General features: G+C 32.3%; 1 protein-coding gene across 1 annotated transcript; it reads left to right on the top strand.

Annotated features, from left to right (window-relative positions):
• Positions 1-1769: 1769 nt before the first annotated feature.
• LOC110038617 lies at positions 1770-24128 on the top strand. The gene is made up of 14 exons (XM_020743508.1): positions 1770-2128; positions 3763-4462; positions 4535-4667; positions 9897-10014; positions 10182-10280; positions 10502-10789; positions 10891-10998; positions 18999-19070; positions 19149-19235; positions 19561-19632; positions 19741-19836; positions 22328-22435; positions 22668-22736; positions 23892-24128. Exons 1-14 carry the CDS (start codon positions 1916-1918, stop codon positions 23964-23966), a joined length of 2238 nt encoding a protein of 745 aa, XP_020599167.1. The 5' UTR covers positions 1770-1915; the 3' UTR covers positions 23967-24128.
• Positions 24129-24499: the final 371 nt, after the last annotated feature.

Here is a 24499-nt window from a genome sequence, read left to right as displayed (position 1 = left end):
TTTATTAGAGGACTGTATATGAATGATGAAGACAAGTCGCAATGACCGCGACCAACATCAATAAAAGTTCAAAGTTAATATGAATCATAATGATCGCAACCAGCATCAATAAAAGTTCAACGTTGATACGAAGGGACTTCAACTACATCGAAATAATTTTTTTTATAAGTGAAAGGCCTCAAAGCGATGAATAATGTTAACATTCATCACCGTACGACGATCAACAATAAGTGATGACTAAGACAATGGGGGTAGTATTGTCGTATTTAATGAGAAAAAGGGCTGCAAAGCAAAAAGGCATGAGAATATCATGGTGGGTATTAGTGGGAGGAAGAATGAAGATGAGCTAAAATAGGACATGCTCAATATTGCTTTGTATGATTTAGGATTCACACATTTACTCATTGAGAATGAGACAAAGACTCTATTGCATCACGAGGATTTCTCCTACTTTCTTATGTTAATATCATTTAAATTAAAAAATATATATAATAAAAACATTAAATTTTATTTATATTAACTTATAACTTTTTGTCGATTTGATATATCATGTATAAATATATGAATTTATTAGCTATTTTCATCTTACATTTATAAGAAAGATTTACATACATACCACTAAATTCATTTGTATTTATATATTCAGCACCTAAACTTTAAATTTTGCGCACATACCGCCTGTGTTTCAATTTTTGTAAGTCTGGCGGTATTTTTTGATGTGATATGAAAGATTTCCGTGGTATAAATGTAATAATTAAAGTTTAGGTGCTTGGTATGTAATTACATAAAAATTAGCTACAATCCAATTTATAAATAACTCAATTGATCGTGCACCACATTTAATAAAAGAAGGAGCAATTATATGCATATTACTCATATTCTAACAATTAATAAATTTAACATTTTGTATTTTTTTTTAGATTATCACTTAAATATTAAATTTTACATAGAGACCACCTGAAACTTGCTATTTACAAATCAATCACTCTCTTTCATTCATTTTCAAATTCTCACTCAAATATCAAAATTCATGGCAAAACCCCAACTCATATTTTTCATTTTTATCAAATTCTCCATACTTATTAGCACGAATAAATACATCAGTTTGATAGTTAAGAAAATCATTTGAGTGATTAATTTATAAATATAAATATTTAGGCTGATCCGTATAAAATTATGGCACGAATAAATACATCAGTTTGATAGTAAAGAAAATCATTTGAGTGATTAATTTATAAATATTGATGCGTGCTAGAAAATTCGCGGCGGTAGAGTAATGGATTATCGTCTTAGCGTTGCACGAAAATTCAATATGAATGCTGTTAATATCATAATTAAATTGAATTTCTTGCCTTAAAAAAAATTAAAAAGGTCGTTACATGGTTAGATGAAGACACATTGGGGTATCTTTTAAAAAATTTACATACGAAGGTATATTACGTCCGGACTTCGGATCCGGACAACGGCTGCGATCCACCAGAAGGAGCAAAGAAGAAAAAAAAGTCATCCAATCCATTATCAGTTATCCGGATGCAGCCTGTGTCAGGACTCTAAATATCTACGTCTGGACTTCAGATATAATATTTTTTTATTACAAAGATAACATTCAATTTTTATGGATTTATCAATCTCATACATAAATATTTTTTTTTACACACATAATATTTTACAGATAGATGAAAATATATATTTTATTTTTAAAATATGATAATAAGTGTTAGTTTTTATAAGAACTTAAGTGTGATAGATAAACAAATATGCAACTTTTGGACGATGTATGTTAAAGCCCCAACTTTGATCTGGTCTCAGCGGCAATCAGATAAACCACTGCAACACCCCAGCTCCGCTGCTCTCTGTCCACGTTTTCCATGAGCTGTGAACCATCGATCAAAATCCAGTGAAATTGATCACCAACATGGAAGGCCTCACAGCCTGCTGCATCGGAGTCCGCTTGCCGCTGCGAATCCACCCTCATTCCAGCCAAACCTGCTTCTTTTCTCGCCGCCGGCCATGTCGTCGTCTGCTTGTGTTCGCCTCTCGCGAAGGCCCGGAGTTTGATAAATGGGAACAGATGGAGCTCAAGTTCGGGAGGCTTCTTGGTGAAGATCCCAAGTTAACCCTTGCCAAGGTACTCAGAACTGAAATTAGGATATCTGTTAGTTCTATGTTTGATTTTAAGGGTTTCGTCGAATAAGTTGGTTGTTTATGAGATCGAAATTGTAATACTCGTCTAAGCGATGTCGCCAAGAACAAAACCTCGAGCTTTCAAATCAGTAATTCGGACATAGCAAGGGAGGTATAAGGGCGATGGAGAGCAAGATTTTTCTTATTTGGGTGAGTGATTCGCTAATGTGATGGGCAAATGAGTATTTATTGGATGATTGGTTCTCCATTTGTTGTTTTAGGAAAGTGAATTTTCATTTTTCTCATGTAGTTTTTCTTTCAAAGTAATGAAATCCCTACATCCCATTTATCAATTACTTCTTTTCTTTGAGATATGCCAATAATATTAGAGCAAGTTTAGTCATCTCTTGATTTAAGAACCTCTATAAGCATTGATCAACAATGATGAGTGAGGTGTTTTGTTAAATATCAAACTCTAAGGTTGAGTTTCTTCAATGAAGGGGTCAGTGATAAAGTATCTATCTGATAGTATTGTTCTTCTCAATGCTAAGGTGAAAGAGGTAAACATTTCTCTTATTTGAATTATTGATTCCTCAATAGAATGGGCGAATGAATTCCCATTGGACGTGCAATTCCCATGAACAACCCCCATTGTTTTAGGGAGTGAGTCTCCACTAACATAATGTATTTTTGAATTCTTTCATAGACATGAAGTACAATTTACTTTCACTTTTATTATATTTTTTTTATTGAGCCATATCATAAAGGAGGAATTTTTTTGAAAAAGAAAGTAAATATAACATTTCCCCAAATAACTATGATAGATGTCAAGAAAGACACCAGTTTGAAGAGGTGATTAAGATTTTAGGATTTTTAGAACGACCACCATCATTGACATTGTCGATGCTAAAGTGTTGAACTTGATAGAAGCCACTAAATATTGAATGTTATTTTAGTTATTTTTATATTATTTTTCTTTTTGTAGCTCCTAATCCATTATATAAATTATTAAATCTATAGTTTTTTGCTTTGCTTACTACCCTTTTGACAGTACTTCTCGCTTCCTTATAATTATTTTTTATACAAATAGCCGCATTTTTTTCCTTTATAATTTTCTACGTCCTAACTTCACTGCCAAATCCCCTTTTGCATGTTATAATTCTGGATTCTTCTATTTATAATTTATTTTAATTGAATTACTTGTCTTATTCTACATTAAGCTTGGCTTGCTTCTATTAGCAATCTTTCTTGACTAGTTAAAAATTTCTCACATTTCAAGTTTATTCATCTTGGTATAGAACATTTTTTCTTTTTATTCTGGGCACACGTGCTTTTTCACATGCAATCTTTACAATGGTAATCTTGGAGATTGATCTCCTTAAGTGAGATCTTGATGGAGTGAATTGATAGAGGTTTAGGAGAGTTTTGGATGTAGTTTTTATATGTAATGGTTTTATATACTCGTGCGATATTCACTGCTTTATGTAATTTAACTTTAATAAGTACCCTGCATGCATATTATGATTCATCAAATTAACTTCAGCATCCACGTTTTTCTTTTTCTAAATTTGATTTATTTGAGATATTATGGAAATGTTATCATTTTTAATGTGTTTTTGATGCTTCCATCTGTTGCAGATAATGGCTAGAAAGGATAACCCGCATGTCTCTTATCTTGATGTTGAAAAGTCATTTAGAAAGAACAAGGGCAAAATGGATGATATTACGGACATGCCCGCAGATTTATTGGTGGGTGAAGATCTCACTTCTCCTGGAAGTCGCAAGACCCAGAATTTACCAAAGAACAGCAAACTAAATTTGTCCCGTCCTGTCATGAACAAAGTTATGAAACCAAGCATGCTGGAAAAAGTTACAAGTTTTGCTGAGATACAAGAAAAACAATCGCCAGGAAATGTTGACAAGAAAACTTCAACATCTAATGTTACTTTGCGAAAACCTTCTGTTTTTCATGATGATGACATTGAAGCAGTTAGCTCTAAACTTAAAATTAAGCCTAATCTATATTTTAAATTGCGGAGAAATCCTACTCAATATTCTGGTGAATTCACCCTACTAAAGAAGCCAGAAGTGGTCCAGCTTCCTTCAAAACCTTTTGAAGAGAGTGTTACTTATGATAACTCAGTTGACATGAGCTTTTTAAATTCGGAAGTTATGGATACTGAAGATAGCTTTGATGATGTAGAAACTAAAGTTGTTATGCAGCAGAATAGCAATGATAAATCTGCAAATTATGATATTAAGGCAGTAAGGGTTGATGAGAGTGGTAGTTCTAATTTCAGGCAGAAATCTTCTGAATTGGATGGTGGTTTGCTCATAGGTAATGCTGTAATTTCTTCAATTGGAATGTTTATATGTACCCTGGAAGGTTAATTGCCCTTCATTTCTCAAGGATTACAGCCTCCTATGCAAGAAGGCGTTCCGCAAATTGATGACCAATTATGCAGCACATCTTTGCATGGGGACTCAAACAGCCATAAAATTGATGTCTCAGTGAATGCCTCATTGCTTGAGAAACCTAACAGGTACTTTCAAAATATCAATTGTTATCTAGAGGCTATAATCAGGATCAGTTTCTTAACTATATCTGACAGCTGATAATGAAATCAAGAAAATGTCCTATTAGTCAATTTGTCACAATTTGTTTACTTTTTATTAGAGAATATTTTAACATAAGAATTTGTTGTTTTTTAAGCCTAAGTTGGTTAAGGAAGGTAAAACTTTATTGATGTTAGCATTTATGTAAATAATGTGGAGTTAAGTTTAACCTATGGCTTGTAATGTGGCACTCATACTCTACAATCATCAGAAATGTAAATTTAAAAAATTCTATTATATATGGGGGTCATAATTAAAGCAAAATAATAAAAGGATTGAACTCCATTCAAATCCTATAGAGAAAAAATAAAACATATGAAACCCAAATAATTTCATGCAATAACCATCAACCTTATGCTTTCAGCAACCACCAATCAACTTTTTGCACCAGTTTAATATGGATGATGGATTTATGATTCACCAAAGCTCACTAATAGAGAACGTCACACCAAGTACTTCCATATATTATACTTGAAAATCTCATTCTAGTGGAGATGTGACACATGTCCTTTGATCGAAGGCTTAGCTTGATTGCGATAACAATATTATATAATAGTTATGGATCAAGCCCTATTGTTTTCTGTCAGTCAAGTCTATGAGTTACGAGTCATAAGACTCACTTTATAGAACATTGAATTTTATATTAACCAAGATCGGCATAAAGTTGGTCGCTACCACAAACTTATCACTCTACTTCTACAAGGCCTCCTTACATGTTGCAACTTATGGATGTTTGCATGGTTCTTTTGGTCTGGTTGGGTCCACCACCTATGCTAATTAAGTAGATTAGAGATAATAGCAACTAATAATATCATAGCTATCGAATCTTAATCAAGAGTATTGTTATTGCTCAAGCATCTGTTTTGAGCAGATATAAAACATAACATCGTAGAGCCTATATACCGGCTTCAATGCAAATGTGTCTTGTACTATTGTGAGGGATAATTTTAATTGATACTTCTCTTAAGTGAAATCTCAAAAAAATTATTGTTCACGAGGATAAAATCTTTGAACAATTTTTATATCTAACATTGAACCTGGCTTTTGAAAAATGACCTAAATCACTTGAATATTAGTAGGGCTTGGTGATTTTTTTTTAGATCCCACATTCTATTGACATTTCTATCTCCTATTCTATAACTATTATGAATTCTTTTAAATCATTTTCAAAAGAGGTCATTTCTTAAATAAATATATGTTTAGTAATTCATCAACCACTTCCCAAAATTAAAATTTTAAATTATCTTCTAATCCAAAAGCATTGACTACATTCATTTATATTTTGCTGATAGTTATCTTAATAGAAAATAATTTATAACTATCCCAATTAACCTCAACAATTTAATATTTAAACGTGTATGCTACTAGTTCAACCTCATTACTATTGCTAACTTTTCCAACATACAATAACTTGTAATATTTTCTTGTTAGATTTTTAGTTCTTTTTTTAAGTTTATTGCAAACAAGCAATATTTATTTTTTATTATCATAGTGCTCATCAATTCAAAGTTTCAAAATTTCATGCAATAAATCTAACGTTAGATGTAAACCCGGTTAACCCTTGCTTACTTGGGGTGCATCACTAATATAGAGTAACATCCTAGCTCATATTTGCCTATTTCTCATTACAATAGGGTTATATCATTGCACATTATTTTTGGAGAACATTCCTAACACTACCTAAATTCAATTTTAAATTTGTTGATTAGTTTTGATTACTTTTTATCAAACTAACATCTATTTTCAATCTTTTTCAAATGAGACGGATTAATAACTATAGTAATAAAAAATAAGTTGCCACATAAAAAAATGAGTAATAATAGTAATACAAATCATAATAAATCTCTCAAAATAAATTTTGATGATGACCAATTAGATTTACAATTAGCTTTATTATACCAAGGAAAACCCTTAAACAATTGCATTTATAAACTTTATGGATTAAGTCCCACAATAGTCCCTAATCATTCGTATGTGTCTAGTCTAAGGATATGGCATTTCTCTAATTTAGTGTATCAATTTTACAAAATTAATCCCAAATGTTCCTTTAGGGACTAAATCGGGATCAATTTTGTATAATTGAGGTACTAACTTGGGATCAATTATGCCTACTTTTCTTTCATTTTTGTCTGAGGTATCATTTGGGATAAATTGTGCATAGTCGAGGAACTAAACTGGAGAAATTTATTTCTCTAAAACTAAATAGATTGCATTTGAGTAGTCAGTGGATTATTTTGGGATTTTTTTCTAAAATTTATCATATTATGTATCGAAAATCTTATATCTATATACATTTAGGGGTTGTTTGGTTTGTTGAAAATGAGATGTAATATAAAAGGCTTGCAGAGTACTATGATTACGATGTATTTGAAATACTTTGGAGTTATTTAGTTCACTATAAAATAAACGTATGACTTTATTTTTTTTTTGTTTGATCTAAAGTAAATTGACAACAATATATATATATATATACTCTCAATATTAGTTTCAATGATATAAAGAAGTTAGTCCATGAAATTAATAAAATTAATATTAGGATAGGATATTGGAATATATGTACTCTCAATGATAAATTAATGAAATTAGTTGATATTATGATTCATAGAAAGATTAATATCTTATGTTTTCAAGAAACTAAATGGGTTGGAGAAAATACTAAGGAGATTGATAACTTAGGTTTTAAACTTTGATATTCTGGTAAGAGTCGAACTAGAAATGGTGTAAATGTAAGTATAAATAAGAGTTTGAAAGATAATGTTGTAAAAATTAATAGAGTTGGAGATATAATTATAGCCCTTAATATTACTATTGATATTAAGATTTTTAATATTTTAATTTTTTATGCTCCTCAAGTAGGTTTAGATATAGCTTCTAAAGATAAATTCTGGAATGACTTAGAAGACTGGAATGACTTAGAAGACTTTAGAAGACTTAATACAAATGATACCTCTTGAAGAAAGAATTTTTATTGGAGGAGATTTAAATGAACATGTTGGTAAAGTGATAGAAGATTTCAGAAATATTCATGATTGCTACAGTTTTGAAGTGACTAATGAAAAATGTAGAGTCATTTTAGATTTTGTTTTAGCATATGATTTTGTTATTACTAATAATTTATTCAAGAAAATAGATGAACATCTAATTACTTATAAGAATGGATCTAATAAAACACAAATTGATTATTTTCTTATGAGAAGAAGAGATGTCGAGATTGCAAAGAAAAGAGATCGTCGATATTATAAACTTGTAAGGTCATTCCAAGTGAGGATTTAGATACCCAACATCGATTAGTAGTTCTAAATTTTAAGATGGAGAGTTGTAAAATAAATAATACCGGACTCATCATCGTACAATTAGATGAAAGAACCTAAAAGACAAATAAAATTATTTTTATGAGTAAAATTCAAGATTTTAAAATTTGGGATGTTCATGATGATGTAAATGCTATGTGGTATAAAATAACAAATAATATTAAACAAATAATAAAGATGTACTTGGAGAATAAAAAAAATGTTTATATAAAAAAATAGTTTGTGCTGGAATACTAAAGTATAAGAAAAGATAAAATATAAGAAGTTACGTTATAAAAATTAGTTTGAATGTTAAAGCTTAAAGAACTAGAAAAAATATCAAACGGCCCGTAAGGAGTTTAAAAAAACAATCTGTGACGCTAAAAATTTTGTTTTTAGTAATCTTTACAATAGAGTAGATACTAAGAAGGGTGAAAAATATATTTATAAACTAATCAAACAAAGATAAAATAAAACTAAATATTTAACTCAAGTAAAGTGTGTTAAAGATGAAAATCAAAGTGTTATTCTTAGGAAAAATATTCAACATAGGTGGGTGAGTTATTTTGATAAAATTTTTAATGAAGTTTTTAAAACCAAGATCGACCTTAGTGATCTTAATATCGTTAATAATAATAAAATGTTTCATTTTTACCGTCGTATTAGTAAAAAAGAAGTTGAGGAGACTTTAAAGAAAATCAGAAGGTCGTATTAGTAAAAAAGAAGTTGAGGAGACTTTAAAGAAAATCAAGGGTAGGTCCTGATGATATTTCAATTGAAGTGTGGAAATATTTAGGAGATTTGGGAGTTTCTTGGCTTACGAAACTCTTTAGTATTATTTTAAAAACTAAAAAGATGCTTGAGGAATGAAGGAAGAGTATTTTGTTCCCCATTTTTAAGAATAAAGGGATGCACAAGAGTGTGCAAATTATAGAGGAATTAAGTTGATGTGTCATACTTTAAAGTTATGGGAGAGGATAATTGAACATAGGTTAAGTCGTATTACAAAGATTTCTCATAATCAATTTGGATTTATGTCGGGCAGGTCTACCATGAAAGCTATATATTTATTGAGAGGTTTGGCGGAAAAGTTTAGAGATAATAAAGAGGATCTACATTTGATTTTTATTGATTTAGGAAAAGCTTACGGTAAGGTTCCAAGAGATATCGTTTGGAGAGTTCTTGAGAAGAAAGGTGTTGATATGACTTATATTCAAGTCATTAAAGATATGTATACTAGAGCTGGTTGTTACTTGTATTTGAACTAAGTGACTACAATGATGGGCTGGTTGGAAGCGCAGTTGGCGGCGGCATCGACGAACTACTCCTGCAATGGACAACGGGCGACGGCGGATGAACGGCGGTGGGTGGCGGTTTGGCGATAGCAATTTACATGAACAATGTAATTCAAATTCGGCCAAATTGGTCGAATTTTAAATTCAACCAAAATGAAATATAGAATAAACTTCAAATTCATTCATACTTTATATTATATTTATAATTCTTTATACCAAACACATAGTTTTCTCAAATCTCTACAAAAGAATTACAATACACCACAAATTCACTCAACCAAAGAACCCCTTAGTTTTTTAAGTGTTCGATGGGATTGCCTTTTCCATGTTTTGTAATGTTCAATATACACATTCTTGTTTAATATGTATGTGTTAATCTTTTCCAGTAATAGAATGACAATAGCTTATCATTAAATCCTACAATGTAGATTTGCTTTAATGTGACAAATAATAGATTTGCTTTAAGATTAACACAATGTATGTGTTAATCTTTTCCGGCAATAGAATGACAATAGCTTATCATTAAATCCTACAATGTAGATTTGCTTTAATGTGATAAATATTAGTGCAGGCAAGAATATTCTGATAGAGAAGGCCTTCATACAGCTGGATTGGAGACTGCCAGGTCTAATGATAAAAACTACAGTTGTTCTGCTGATGTCGTTAAGTTTCAATCGGCTGATGAAGAGGTTAAGTAATGAGGACTTTGAGACTATGAAAATATTAAGTTGAAGGAAGAGCTACGTTTGCTGATGTTTATGAAGTGGAATTTTCTTAAAAGATTCATCTTGCATATTTAAAATTATATTTTTAAATAAATGATTAAGTCTATAATGAGGGTTTCGAAATTATGCAGGGTAGTCAAGATCATGATTGGAAGAGGATGGAAAAGATGCTCAAGTTAGGAGAAAGAGCTGAAGTAGAGCTGATTAGCTGCAGCAGCAGAGGTTTCGTGGTGAGTTTAATCCTTCTAATGATTAATATCTATGGAGGTAATGTGTAATATTGTTTTGTAGCCATATCCAGTTAAAGAGCACTGAAATGAAGGTTTGAAATATGTTGGACTAGTAATTATAACTCGGTTAATCATACAATCAAGCTGAAATAAGGAGCATTGAAATTAATAAAGTAAACGATTAATAATGCATTATCAATGACATTTTAATTGTTTCTCAGGCATCAGTTGGTTCCTTAATTGGCTTCTTACCATACCGCAATCTTGGTACCAAATGGAAATTTCTAGCTTTTGAATCATGGCTAAGAAAAAAAGGTTTGGATCCTTCGTTATACAAGCAAAATCTTAGCATTATGGGAAACTATGTTGGTCAGAGTGAGAATCCTGCATTAGATTCCTGCCAAATTTTAGAAAAAGAAATAGTGTCATTGCCAGACATGAAATTTGAAGGACTCCTCAAGACATATGAACAAGAGAAAATGAAGTATTTGTCCTCTTTTGTTGGTCAGGTTTGAAACAAATTTTGTAGAGTAAACATTTTTATTTAACTCATCTTCTTACTTGACTTTGATTTGATTGTGTGTTTGGTTAATGTTTTGTATTTTCTCAGAGGTTGAGAGTCTCTGTCATACATGCTGATCGAAGTTTAAGCAGACTAATATTTTCAGGGCGACCAAAAGAGAACGAAGAATTGGTCAAGAAGAAGAGAATGCTAATGGTATTTACTAGTTTTTCTTTTAATATTCTTAGAAAAAAAATGCTATTATAAGAAAATATTATTCTTGTATTAATGATCTTTGCTTCTGGAATTTCTTAGGAGGATAGCGTTCATGTACTAGCATTCGGACATGTTGAACACCTTTTATTTGGTTATATTCATATTATTTTTCTTATGATCGAATTTTTTTTGAAATTGAGCTCCCTCCACTCAGGTTTTTTTTTTTTTTAAACTTATGTTGAAATTTAAAAAATTAAGCCTGAGGCAAAAGAAGCAGTGGCATATCAGATCTTTATCTTTATCTATAAGGTATTGTTGTGACCTTCACTAGCAGAAGTTACTAAAGGACTAAAGGAGCACCCAAGACGGGATTGGAAGAATGATGCTACAAATCTCCATGAAAGTGGTTCTTTCTTTCGAATTGGAAACGACTTTCTCAAACTCGGGCTCGGGCATCCGGAAAAAATGGAATGGAAGAGGTAAAGAAAGCTCGAATGAGGAACGTGCACTATAGCTGGCGTCGACCCACTTTGCGATACGAACGAAAAACCGGAGGGGAATACCAGCTAACAAAAACTAAACCCACCAATAACTCAGATTGCTCGGGGTTGGATAATCTATCAAATGCTGGTTCAGTGTGGAGGATATAGGTTGTTTAAGAAGAGAGAATCGTTGGTTCCTTAGAGTCATTTCTCTTTTCTATCGTGACAACTCTTCTTCCCCCTTCTTTCTTTGCTCCGCACCTTGCCTTTACTTTATGGATGGAAATTGGAAACCTTTGGGGATGGACCTTTGCAACTTCGCATGTCAATAAATATCTTGATTCCATATTTATTCTTCTTTTATTTTATTTTTCCTCTTTCCAAGTATTGTGTCTAACACCTAAACATTCATATATACATGCATGCCACTTGAATCTTTAACATCACACAAAAATACCACAAACGCTATATTTTTAAACGTGAAATACACATTTTTATGCATAAGTTTATGACGCAAAGGTGCTGTAATTGTAAATATCTAATTTTGGGTGTTAGATATGTAAATACATAAAAATTGTGTGGTTGGTATGCAAAGTTCTTTTTTGTTTAATGTCTTTTTAAGTGTTAACTTTGACCTATTCCTTGACACTACTGTGGTTCTTATGTTGAACAATTTGTTGGTTTCTGTATATCACTATCCGTTTTTGAAATTTTAACCTTGAAGTTCAGTCATTTAATATCAAAACATCTGGGTTTAGTTTTTGTTAGCTGGAAGTTTATAGAGAAGGCGAAACCACTTTTACCTGTTGCATTGAATTTTAATCTTTAGCTGATACCGGATTAACCCAAAGAAAACAGTAGAACGAGAATCTTATTGCCAAAAACTCAAAAAGAATACAATAAGGTTTTTCCAAAACAGAAATAAGGAAACAACCCAAAACAGGAACGAGCTGCAGGGTGAGGATGCAGATGGTGAACACCGGCTAGACAGCAAGTGGAGGGAAAGGTTGGGAGGTGGTGGCAGTTAGGGGAGAGTTGGTGGAGCTGACGGCAGCAAGGAGGCTGCTGGGGTGTTGGCGGTAGCGTCGGATAAGAAATGGTGGGATTTGCGGCAGATATTAGGGGAAATGGAGGGGAAAGCGGCAGCAGAAGAAGTGCAGGTGGAGTTTGCGGCAGCAGGGGGGCTGCTGGAATGATTGGCAGCAGCCGCAGGGATGGATGAGGGTGCTGGGATGATGGCAGCGAGCAGGGAGAGGTAGTAAGCAAATGAATGTGTGGAGGTAGTCACCATCTTGGAGCAGGATACAGCCGGAGCACCGCCTGTCCTTTGATACAACCATAACAAGGGAGAAATGCCGAAGGCTAGAAATCAACAAAAACTAAACCCTAACACAAAAACAACATATTTATAATAAAGGATAACTTGGAGGGGGAAACCCCTCCTCTTGGGCGGCAGTCCCAACCCTAAGCAGGACTGGGTCCGGTTTAGCCTCCCTGCTGAAGTGGTTTGACCGGTTCAGGCCCCATAAGTTTGCTACATAGTTTCATATGAATTTCTTTGTTTTGACGGTAGCAACCAAAATTTGACACTTTCATCTAAAAACTATTTGAATCCCTGAAAATCTACAGAAACAGAGTTTTTTGACCAAATACAACTAGGCTTTGATTAACCGACTTTAAACCACCAAAATGGATTATTTTTGAGGCAGTTGTACTAAACTAAAAACCATGTTTTATTCATTGTCAATCAATTGATATTTCTATTTTATTTTTGTTGGTAGAAAATTTTATGAGGACTATTATAGAGGCCAAATTTTGTTCCATCATTTATTTCATTTATGTGGAGGTCATAGTTCTTTGTGATTCGATCTTCTATGAGTGCATTCTTCAATTTCAAATTGTTACTTGGATTGCATTCACAGTGTAACCAGAGCAGCTCAAAACCATATAATGTCAAAAATTTCGAATCCGAAGATAGAATACTCTCTAATATTTGATGTTTGCTAGCTTCCACACTTTTATTTATCAAATCTTCATTGTTTTTCTAAACATAAATTACTTGCAATGCGAAGTTTTTACTGATTTGGAATGAAGTCAACATTTAATTTGAAATTCTTTCGCTGAATTTGTATATTGTATTGTCTATATAGACAAGCATCAAATTCAAACTACTCTACGTAATTGGAGATAGGAGGGTCATTCTATTAATAAAAATTATTTAAAATGCCTTCTTATTGACTCTGGAATGAAGTCAATATTTAATTTGAAATTCTTTAGCTGAATTTGTATATTTTATTGTCTATATGCACATCTTAGAATCTGGCTATAAAAATGTTTCTCACAGTTTGGTCCCTCAGCCAATAACCTTGCAATTTTGGCTGCGGCGGACTAAAAACAATTCCGAAGACTAGAAAACAGCAAGTTGCCCTGATCAACCATGACATCCTAAAATACCCCTCCTAAGAAATTAAAAGACGGCATTCTACATGAGTTTTATTAATAGAAATGACCTACAGATCAGGTTCTTTGTTCTGTAATTTGATCATTACTTTTTGTAGTTCTTGAGAACAATAATTTAAGCATTTTTCTACTTCATTTCAATGTGGGTTGAATGTTAGCCCTTCTCCAATTCTTGATTCAAGCTTTGTCCATCAGGTTGTTGGAAACCAGCCTACCTGGTTTGCTGGCTGGCTATTAGAGAACTAACTCTGGAATGATCTTGGGTATATCAAAAGCGCAATTAGTTGGGTTCAATACTTCGAAAAACCTCAAGACAGGGATCTTAGCTAGAATTAGGAAGAAGTTGCTTTGGGAAATTTTGAATAATTATTTTGAGCTTTTGTTAAACTCTTATTTTGGATTGTTATTAGAATTTTACATCTAGCTTACTAGTTTTCAAATTGTTCAGTGTAAAGTACTCTCTAGTTATTGGAAGGGGTACATATGGGAAACCTCAAACCCTAGATCTTACAAGTCCTCACAAAATTATGTAGAAATGTATAGGTAGTGTCTTATATCTAGAATTTCATCTGCTTCCTGAAAATTTTACCCATAACGTCATGTAAACTCTATTGTTAGTTATTTTTTGAGAGGGTATGGGGGAAACAAATTTTCAGAGCCAACACTGAATTAGATATTTGGATATTTGGTATCACTGAATTAGCTCTAAGAATAGAGCTTTTCTTTTAGTTTAGGACAGGAACTTTGAAGTGTTAGAAAGAAAACCCATCATAATACCCGCAGAGTACCTACTGAAATCATTCCTCCCAATTATTCCCAAACTTTTGAAAATAATAAATACACTGCTTCCGACCAATATTCATTTAATAAAATGTTTTTTAATATTTAGATTTTGGACATTATTTCAATCTGCCCTAATGGCCATGTTGAGTCCTCGGTTGAAGAAGTTTTATCAAAAGATGAAGTAGAAGAGACCTGAAGATCTATTATATGCTGATTTTGGAGAGCTTCTAGTTTTATGCACCTTCGTATACCAAGAGTCAGAGTAGTTCCATCACAATATTTTTCATACTAGATGTACGACGCTAGAAAAAATGTGCAGTGTTATCACTGATGGTGGAAATTGTGAATGTAGTGTCTTTGTATGTGATAGGGAAGCTAAACATTTCTTCACAAGATCAGTTTACACCTTACAGGTTGGCTTCATAAAGGGAATGAAATAAAGACTATCAATGGCGTTTAGTGTAGTTTTCTGTAGGAAAACAAATTCCAAATGGAGTTTTGGTGCGATATTATTTCTATGGATGCTTAATTCTTAGTTTTAGGATGACTGACAATATGATAAACACTACTATGATGGTCGCAATAATACCTACAGAAAACAAATCACAATAAAAAAGCAAATATTATTATTGAAATCAAATATATAATTACAAGCACACACTTGAAAATGAAATATAATAACAAGCACAACGAAGTCAGGACGAGGGTTGTATCCCAAAGGAGTTGTTGGTTGGTTGAGTGGGTGGAATGGTGGCGGTTGACTGCCGAAAGAGTTGTTGGAGATGGCAGTGAAGCAGCAAGTGCGGGGACAAAGGTGTCTGAACCGCAGGTGGAGGTAAGAGAGCTGTGGTGGGGCTGCAGGTAGGAAGAATAGTGGACTGCGGGGCTGGGTTGCAGCAGCAGGTGGTAGGAGGGACTTTTGGTTGGAGGGATATGACTGTGAAGTAATGTGGGAGGTGGGATGGGATGATAACAGTAGAGACAACAGGGTAGTAGCTGATGGCTGGAGAAGGCAAAACTGGGGGTGCAGCTGGATTGGGAAATTGGTTGGTGGCTGGGAAGGGAATGCAGTTGGATGAACAGAAAGACAACCGGAGCACTGTTTGGGGATCCCTATGGGGAGGAAAGACGGCAGCGACAGCGAAGGGAGGTATGCGGAGAATGGAGAAGTCGGAGATAAATGCCTCTGCGGAAATGGGCTACAGTTGGAGCACCACTCGATCCCTTGGAAGGAGATCATCACCTCGAACGAGCTAAATTCGAAGCACAACTCGCCTTAGGATATGACTTTAGAAGGGAGAAAGAGGACGCCGACAGCTGTCCTGACAGAGAACATACACCAAAAAAGGCCAACCTAAAACACTGGAAGCAAATATATAAGCTCTGGATAATTTAGGATTGGGCTCACAGCTAAAAAGAGGCGCCAAATCCAAAGGAGGCGCCAAATCCAAAGGAGGCGCCAAATCCAAAGGAGGGAACCTATCGACTCTTCCTCTTGCCTAGAGCGGTTAGTCGAGGCACTGGACGCAAGAGGGGGGCCTTGCCCTCGCATACGTCCTGCGCCAGAAGAGACTCTTCCACGTCAATGGTCTTGATGCCTTTATATGAAGACTTTAAGGAAGATGCATACACTTATTTTATAGTCTCTAAATTAATGTTTTTGAGAGCTATGCAAGACTCCCCATTTAGTTTGAAAAATACAAATGAGTGTATAGTAAAGAAGTGTCAACCATTATTACAACCAAATCAAAATATTTCCCTACTAGTTGCAGGTACATGAAGTGGGTTGAATTGTTGTTTTCAATACAATATAATTTGAAACATAAATTGGGCATTTAAAATTGTATCACTAATCCCTTCAATTGAAGATATCCTTTTATTAGTGATGTCCAATCAAAGTTGGATGGATTCAAGATGATAAAAAAAATCTAATTTCGCGGCTTTTGTATGAAGTGATTACTCTTCCAAAAATTTCGAATTGCAATACTTTCACCCATTTTTTAGTAAGAGTATGTTTAGGGTATCAAGAATGAGTTTTTTATTACTTAGGGAGAATGAAGGGTCATTTCTATTAATAAGAAGGTTTTTTGTCTTGATTTCCTTAGGAGATTTAATATAATAAATTATAAAATTGGGGCCTAGGAGTTAGTAAGTTTTGCTTGTAACTACCGAAGCTGTGATGAACATAAGTTAAGATGTATCACAAAAATTTCTCATAATCAGTTTGGATATATGTCGGGCAGGTCTACTATGGGAGCTATACATTTATTGAGAGATTTGATGGAGAAGTACAGAGAGAATAAGAAAGATCTACTATGATTTTTATTGATTTAGAAAAAGCTTACGATAAGATTCCAAGAGATATCCTTAAGAGAGTTCTAGAGAAGAAATGCGTCAGTATGACTTATATTCAAATCATTAGAGATATGTATACTACAACTATTACTTGTGTTCGAATAGAATGAAGACTGACCAAATATTTTCTTATTTCAGTTGGATTACATCAGGGATCGGCTTTAAGCCCATGTCTTTTTGCTTAAGTTATGGATGCTCTTACTGGACATTTACAGAAGGATGTGTCACGGTGTATGCTTTTCGTTGATGATATCCTTCTTGTGAATGAGACTAGAGAAAAAAGCTAATGAAAAACTTAAATTATGGAGGTCTACATTGGAGTCTAAAGGTCTTCGTTTGAGTAAAACTAAAACTGAATACATGGAATGTAATTTTAGTACTAATAACTCTAGTGACAGAGTTGTAACTATAGGTGATCAAATTATTAAAAGGTGTGAACGCTTTAAAAATCTCGAGTCTATTGTTCAAAGTGATAGTGATATAGATGGGAATGTTATTAGTAGAATTCAATTTGGTTGGTTGAAGTGGAGGAATCCTTCGGGCCTATTGTGTGATAGAAAAGTAACACTTAGATTGAAAGGAAAATTTTATAAGATGTTGCAATGCTTTATGGCGCTGAATGTTAGCATTTAAAAGAGAAGCATAAAACTAAGTTAAGTGTTGTCGAGATGAGAATGCTTCGATGGATGAGTGGCTTTACACTTAGAGAGAAATTTGCAATGAGACTTATGCCTCATTGGGTACCACTTGAGGCTTATGCCTCTCATAATGTGGACTCTGTCTCAAGGCGCGCCTTAACTTAGTTTTGGTGAGGTGCGATTAGATCTAGGGTTTTTCTTAAAGTAAATATATGTAAAATAACCCAAATAAACATTCATTGCAAACTCATATAATACATAACTAAGTTTGAAATTGAAATTATTACTTTCTATATTCTCATTGTTTTAAAATCTAATAATTATTCTTATTAATTAATGTCAATTAAATAAGATGAAGATGATCGACATTTACATTAGAGGATGAATGAGAGAATATGGTTGTAATCGAGAATGAGGTGAGAGAAAATGTAAATTGTTATGTTGAGGATTTTGATAAAAGCTCATTAGTAATAGGCGTGATGTAGACTTTTGAATTTAGAAATTCTAATATTAGTGACTTGTAATGTTCTTATTTTGATAGATGATAGTAGGATGTGAGAGATATTAATTATAGCGAACTTATTTTAAATTTTTATGTTATTATGTTTACTTTGACTTTTGTATAGTCCTTATTTTATGTATGATGTTTGGATGTTAAGGTATTATTTCTTACCTAGAAGAATTTATAATTTTTACCATATTTGTATGTTAATATGTTACTTCTTACTAAATCCTTTGAACTTAATACAATACTTCTTATTTTGCATGATCTATTTATTTTGAGGTTTACGCCTCGCCATACAGGCAAAAAATGTTTTAATATTCGATTGCACAGTTTTAAACTTCAATAATTAGATTGCTAAAAATTTGAATTTGAGATTGCTATACCTTTAGCCCAAAAGAGGATTGGATGGTTAAGAAAGAATTCTTAAGAGCTAATGTCATGACAAGCTAATTTGTGGTTATTACTGTGATTTACATGAAACACATTTTTATGTTGAATACAGAGTAAAACGGTTTTAAACATGATTTTTCAATATGTCAGCCTTGTTTATGAGCCTTCCAAACAATCACTGTCGTCAAAATTTTGCCAATGTTGAATACTGGATGGTTTCAATTTACTGCTTTGAGTAATAGAGTTTCTGATTTCGTTTGTGCACATTCAATGTGCCATTTTTATTTAAAATGCTTTGTTTGAGTAGCGATCGGGTATATAAAGCATTTTGGGAATGATTTAGGATTCTTTTCTTGCTTCTCAACTTAATGAGAATTGTTCGTGCAGGCAAGACTTAATGTTGGGGATATTGTAAAATGCTGCGTCAAAAAAATTACTTATTTTGGAATATTCGTTGAGGTAATGACAGAATTCATTTTCTTTCAAAAATAAATTGTTGGCTTATAAGAGGCCTCATTATGATGAAATCATTTAAAGGTTGAAGGAGTTCCAGCACTGATTCACCAGTCCGAAATATCATGGGATTTTATATTAGATCCATCAGCATTTGTCACAATTGGGCAGGTACAACTGAAAATCCTATGGCCACCATAGCCAATATTTTGATATTTTTCCTGAGAGAGTTTCTTCTGAAATATGCAAAATATCTTTACAAGTTTATCATTTTCCAGTACAATATTTATCCACCGTGTTTTTGCATTGTTCTTCAGTATCGTTCATCTGCTAAAAATATAAATTCAATTACACTTTTTTTTAAAAATTTTATCAAGCTGAATGTTCATGGAAAATTCAAGAAGTTATCATATCCATAGATACCAGAACTTGGAGAATTTAGTTTGTAAGTAAAGCTTTTCTTACTAACTTCTTCAAACTTTTGCTCCTGTGTCAGGTTTTAGATGCAAAAGTTCATCAATTGGATTTTGTGTTTCAACGCATCACATTATCATTAAAAGACGTTACGGTATATTAAATAAGTTATTTCTATCTATTAAGCGTAATCTCTAGATGCTTACTTGTTTCATATTACAATTTTCTTATGAATTTCCATTTTTAACTGAATTTTTTGCAGCCAGACCCACTAATTAAAAGTTTGGAATTCGTTGTTGATGGTGGAACTCGAACTTATTCGAGTGAGAATCGAGAGTCTGCACAACCAGATTTTGAGGTTTGAGAATCATCTTATTACAGATTATTGATTTTTGACTAGCTTTAATATGCTAATATTTTATTTGGCACACTGCAGTTTCCACGATATATTCATTAATTGTGTAATGTGGCTTGTTTGGAATTATTTGGTGCAAATGTGCATCAGAAAATCTAATCCTGATAACCTGGAGATAATTCTTTTATCAATCATTGTGAATTAATATTTGGGTAAATAATAGTTTTGCTCCATATTTTTACAGAGATCACATTTAGGAAACAAAGTTCTGCATTTATATTTGATTGCTGAATTTGTAGAATTGCACCATTTTGGTCCATGAAATTAATAATGACATTAATTGAAATAAGTTTTTTTCTTATAATTCAATGTCCTTTACTCCCCATTCATGGGTTGGGGGTCCTAAACATATATAAGAAGAGTGTCCTAAACATGTATAAGAGGAGTTAAAATCTTCAATGTAGTCATGTAAGTATCATAGTAATCAAGCACTGTCCATTTTAACCTTAGGGAGATCTTTTATAGATAGTCATGTATTTGAGTGATAGACCCTTAGGAATAATTAGTGTAATGTCCATGAAAATAAAATAAATGACATCTAGTTTATAAAATGATAAATTATCACTATGACTAATCACTTATAACATAACAACATCAAAAATTGATATTAAAAAAAAATACATTGTTGATTTGAGCAACTTAATGTGTTGATGACAAATGGTTTTCTAAAAACTCAAACCCTGTTGTGATTTCTAGATATCCTTGCTCAAAAGGGATCAAATTCCATTTAGCTTTGATAGTTATACAATACTATATATAAGAAGGCCAAAAAAATAAGATAAAGTAGAAAGGCAATAAAGTCAATTTATCTCATTGAACGTCACATGATAGAAGGATTTTTACACCATTATTAAGTGCATATTACATAATGCAGCAGACCGATGGAAACTACTACTTGCTCATTACGATATCCAGTCAAGATGAACAATTTTATCTAATGTCTAGTTTTGTCTTCTAAAAAATCTATCATAATTACTTGAATATAAGAATAATCAAGCAGGGGAGAGTCATATCTCCTACCCAATTAATTTTATACTACAAACAAAAAACTACTTATTTGAAAATTTTTCATGAATATTTGACCGTTGATCAACTTGACTATGAAAAGGGGCCATTTGAAATGCCTCTTAATTACTTCTTTTTCTCTTTGAAATATCAACCCCAAGTAGTTGGGATACGACTAATGATGATGATGATGCCTTCTTTTTGGAAATTTGAGTTATTGAAATTGATTTGGATAATGCGTTGTACATTATAAAAAACCATTTTAGTCATGCACCATAAAAACAATAAATAATTTATTAGACAACCTAAAGTGTATATTATTGAATGCAACATTCATTTAGGTTCTTGACACGAATTTGCATGTAGCAAAGGAGTTCATTTTAAAAGAAAATGTGTTACAAGCATTCTTGAAGAAATTGGTTTTTTGAGTACAAGCTTTTTTACTCTGCCATGGATTTTCTGTAGCCTTTCAAAAATTATGTAAGCCATAAAAATTCTGCTCACTTTCAAGATGTATTTGGTGATTTTATCTCACTTGAGTTGATATATCTTTTGTTGTTAGTGTAGTTAGCAAATATATATATATATATATATATATATATATATATATATGTATGTATAAAAGAAAAAAGTAAAGAGCATTGAAATATTATCATAAGAATTTTAACTTGCATTAAGGATATATTAGAAAGAAGTTGTACTTTAACAGTAACGTTTAATCATTTATCGATTGGGGCTTATTTTACTGCAAATTTTGTTGGATCTATTGAAGATTGGAAAGTTATTTAAGGATATTATATCTCTATGGAAATCTCGTATCTTGGAGAAGTAAACAAATAAGTTGTTGTTGCTACTTCTAGTGTTGAAACTAAGAATATAAGATCATGCTTTCTTATGGCTAAAAATGATGTGACTCAGAATTTTAGGAGAAAACTAGATTTTCTCACAAAACAACATTATGATCCTTTATTGTGACAACCAAACAACTATCTATATTGTCAACATTTTAATATTCTTTGGAAGAATAGAGCTTATTGAAGTGTATTATTAATTCATCAGAGATGCATTTTTGGAAAGAAGTATTATCGTTCCACATGTTCACTAAAGAACGATTATTTGATAGCTTTACAATGGCTCTGGGACCTCATCATTTTTGGCAATCTTTGTAACAAGCTAAAACCTATTGATGCCAATGCTCTAGCTTGAGGGAGAGTATTATTTTGTAAAATTTTTAAGCTTTGAAAGATGATTAATAAAGTTGCTATATTGGAAAATTAGTAGTATAAAATATCATCTTAATTGAAGATATTTCTCACTATTATCTTCACTTTTTTTTTACTTATATATATATATATATATATATATAGCAGGTTTGTTCTTTTTACATTGAAAAATCTACTTCTAACATTACCGCCTGAAATGCATGCAGTGGCCAGAAGTTGATTTGCTTATTAAGAAATTGCAAGGGGTAGATGGAGTTAATGATGTTACCAAAGGCCGTTTCTTCTTGAGTCCTGGTTTAGCCCCAACCTTCCAGGTAAATAGAAAGTTTGTGTCAAAATAGTTCTCTTGACTATTTACAATGGGGTCATTTTAGCCCCATAATCTGTAAAATTAGCTCATATTCTCTTTTAATATGAGCTAAAGTACTCCCCAGAGAGGGCTATTTATAGATTTTTATTTGTATTTTTTTAATTTCTTTTAAGTTTGGAATCTTCTGAACTTAGATCTCCATGTAAACATTGTACTTTTAAAATGTTATGTTGCAGGTCTACATGGCTTCTATGTTTGACAATCAATTCAAGCTGCTTGCCCGTTATGAAAACAAGGTCCAAGAGGTACCAATCTATATTTTACTCATTTACCAATCTATATGATCTCTTTTCTTTGCCGTGAAGTTGGAAATAGATTTCAAAAGTCGAATAGGCTGCACATATCAACTGTAAACATCCTCTTTAGTGTTCTATGTCTCTATGTCTAAGCACATAAGAGCATCTAGTTTAGTCCCATATCAGATAGTTGAAAAATATAGGAAGATTTACATACATACTATGTATTTACATTTCTCTCACCTAAACTTTAAGTTTTACATACATGCACCTTGGCCCTTGCCCCTGCGCATATTGCAAATAAACAACCCCTTGGTGAAAATTTTCATTTCAGAATTTTGCAAATGGATTTTAAAGTTTTTCATATTTGATATGAGTACCCCTAGCTCTAGCTTTCATTATTATTTCAGAAACCCTGAGAGACCACTGCTAGGGTTTTTCTTAAAAGCTTGATCATTTTATTAGGGTTTTATCATGAAACATACTATGATATCAAGACAAGGTTCAAGAAACATTTAGAATTTCCTCGGAAACTATTATTATTTTGGGTTTTTTACGTGCCAGCCACTCAAAACATTGAATATAACATTTTAACTACTTTTTTCAAATGTAATATTTAAATTTTTGTGTGGTTAAAATGTTATATTTAATTATATTCAAACTATAGAGAGTCTTACACAAATAGTCCTCTGTTAAATAAAAAATAAAAAAAAGATTTATAAATCACTTATTTGGTCAGAATAAATAATGTTTATCTATTTGAAGTTGCTAATTCCAAACTCCAATTTTCTGTTTTATTCCTAAGATCTAAGACTGCCATAACAAACCAAATCCTTGTATATGTAATACCCCTGCCATAAGTTGGAACTGAAAAGTTTTCAATTTTTTGCATCTTTTTTAAGAAAGATTTACATAAATACCAGTCAGTTCTTATGTATTTACACGTATTTTTACACGCATACCACTTTAGTTATGCGTGAAAAGATGTATTTCACATTCCAAGAGTTAAAAATAGTGATATTTTTTTTGCGATATGAAAGATTTGGGCGGTATAAATGTAAAAAGTAAAGATTAAATGTTTGATATATCTGTACATAGAGTTAGGGTTATATGCATGTAAATGCCTCTTGGCCGAGTAATAATTGCTCCTCTAATATTTTGCAGATTATGGTGCAAGCTTCTTTGAACAAAGAACAGCTTAAGGACGCAATTTTGACATGTACTGATGGGGTGCAGTAATTGAAGCAGCCAGTTTAGATTTTTTTTTTTATTATTTTTGTATTATTTCTCTATAAAATAATATATTTGTTGTAGCATGGAATAATGGATTCAGTTCGTAAGTTAGAAGTATTGATGTGGATGATTTTTATTTCATGCAAGAATGAGAATGGCAGCATAATTAAGTGAGAAAATTGAATAAAATAAAAAATAAGATGAAATTAGAAAATAATTTCATGTAAAGTTACAATTCTATAGAATTTCAGTTGTTTTTTTATGCTTTATTATAGGCATTTAAGTTGCCACACATTCCTTAATGCAGTCAAACATCTAATGCCTAAATTTTCATGTTTACATGCATAACACTAAAAAATCATTAATATTATTTTAAAAAATACCTCAGATAACATATTTTCAATAGTGAAATATACACGGTTCTTTTATAGAATTATGAGATCGATTTAGGTGTTCAATATGTAAATACATGTAAATTGTATAACAAGCATATTTTTCCTTCTTATTTTTTGCAGTCATCAGCTAAAAATTAGTAGAGA

The sequence above is a fragment of the Phalaenopsis equestris genome, unplaced genomic scaffold, assembly GCF_001263595.1.
Source record: "Phalaenopsis equestris unplaced genomic scaffold, ASM126359v1 Scaffold000002, whole genome shotgun sequence".
Lineage (NCBI taxonomy): Eukaryota > Viridiplantae > Streptophyta > Magnoliopsida > Asparagales > Orchidaceae > Phalaenopsis > Phalaenopsis equestris.
The sequence above is the reverse complement of the archived record's forward strand: the minus strand, read 5'-3'. Positions and strand labels throughout refer to the sequence as shown.

What these genes read in the sequence shown, in the direction of transcription:
- LOC110038617 (XM_020743508.1), top strand. Translation starts at nt 1,916, where the DNA reads ATGGAAGGCCTCACAGCCTGCTGCATCGGAGTCCGCTTGCCGCTGCGA. An exon ending in CCAAGTTAACCCTTGCCAAG is followed by an intron (nt 2,129 to 3,762) that starts GTACTCAGAACT and finishes CATCTGTTGCAG; the next exon opens with ATAATGGCTAGAAAGGATAA. An exon ending in GCAGCAGCAGAGGTTTCGTG is followed by an intron (nt 10,281 to 10,501) that starts GTGAGTTTAATC and finishes ATTGTTTCTCAG; the next exon opens with GCATCAGTTGGTTCCTTAAT.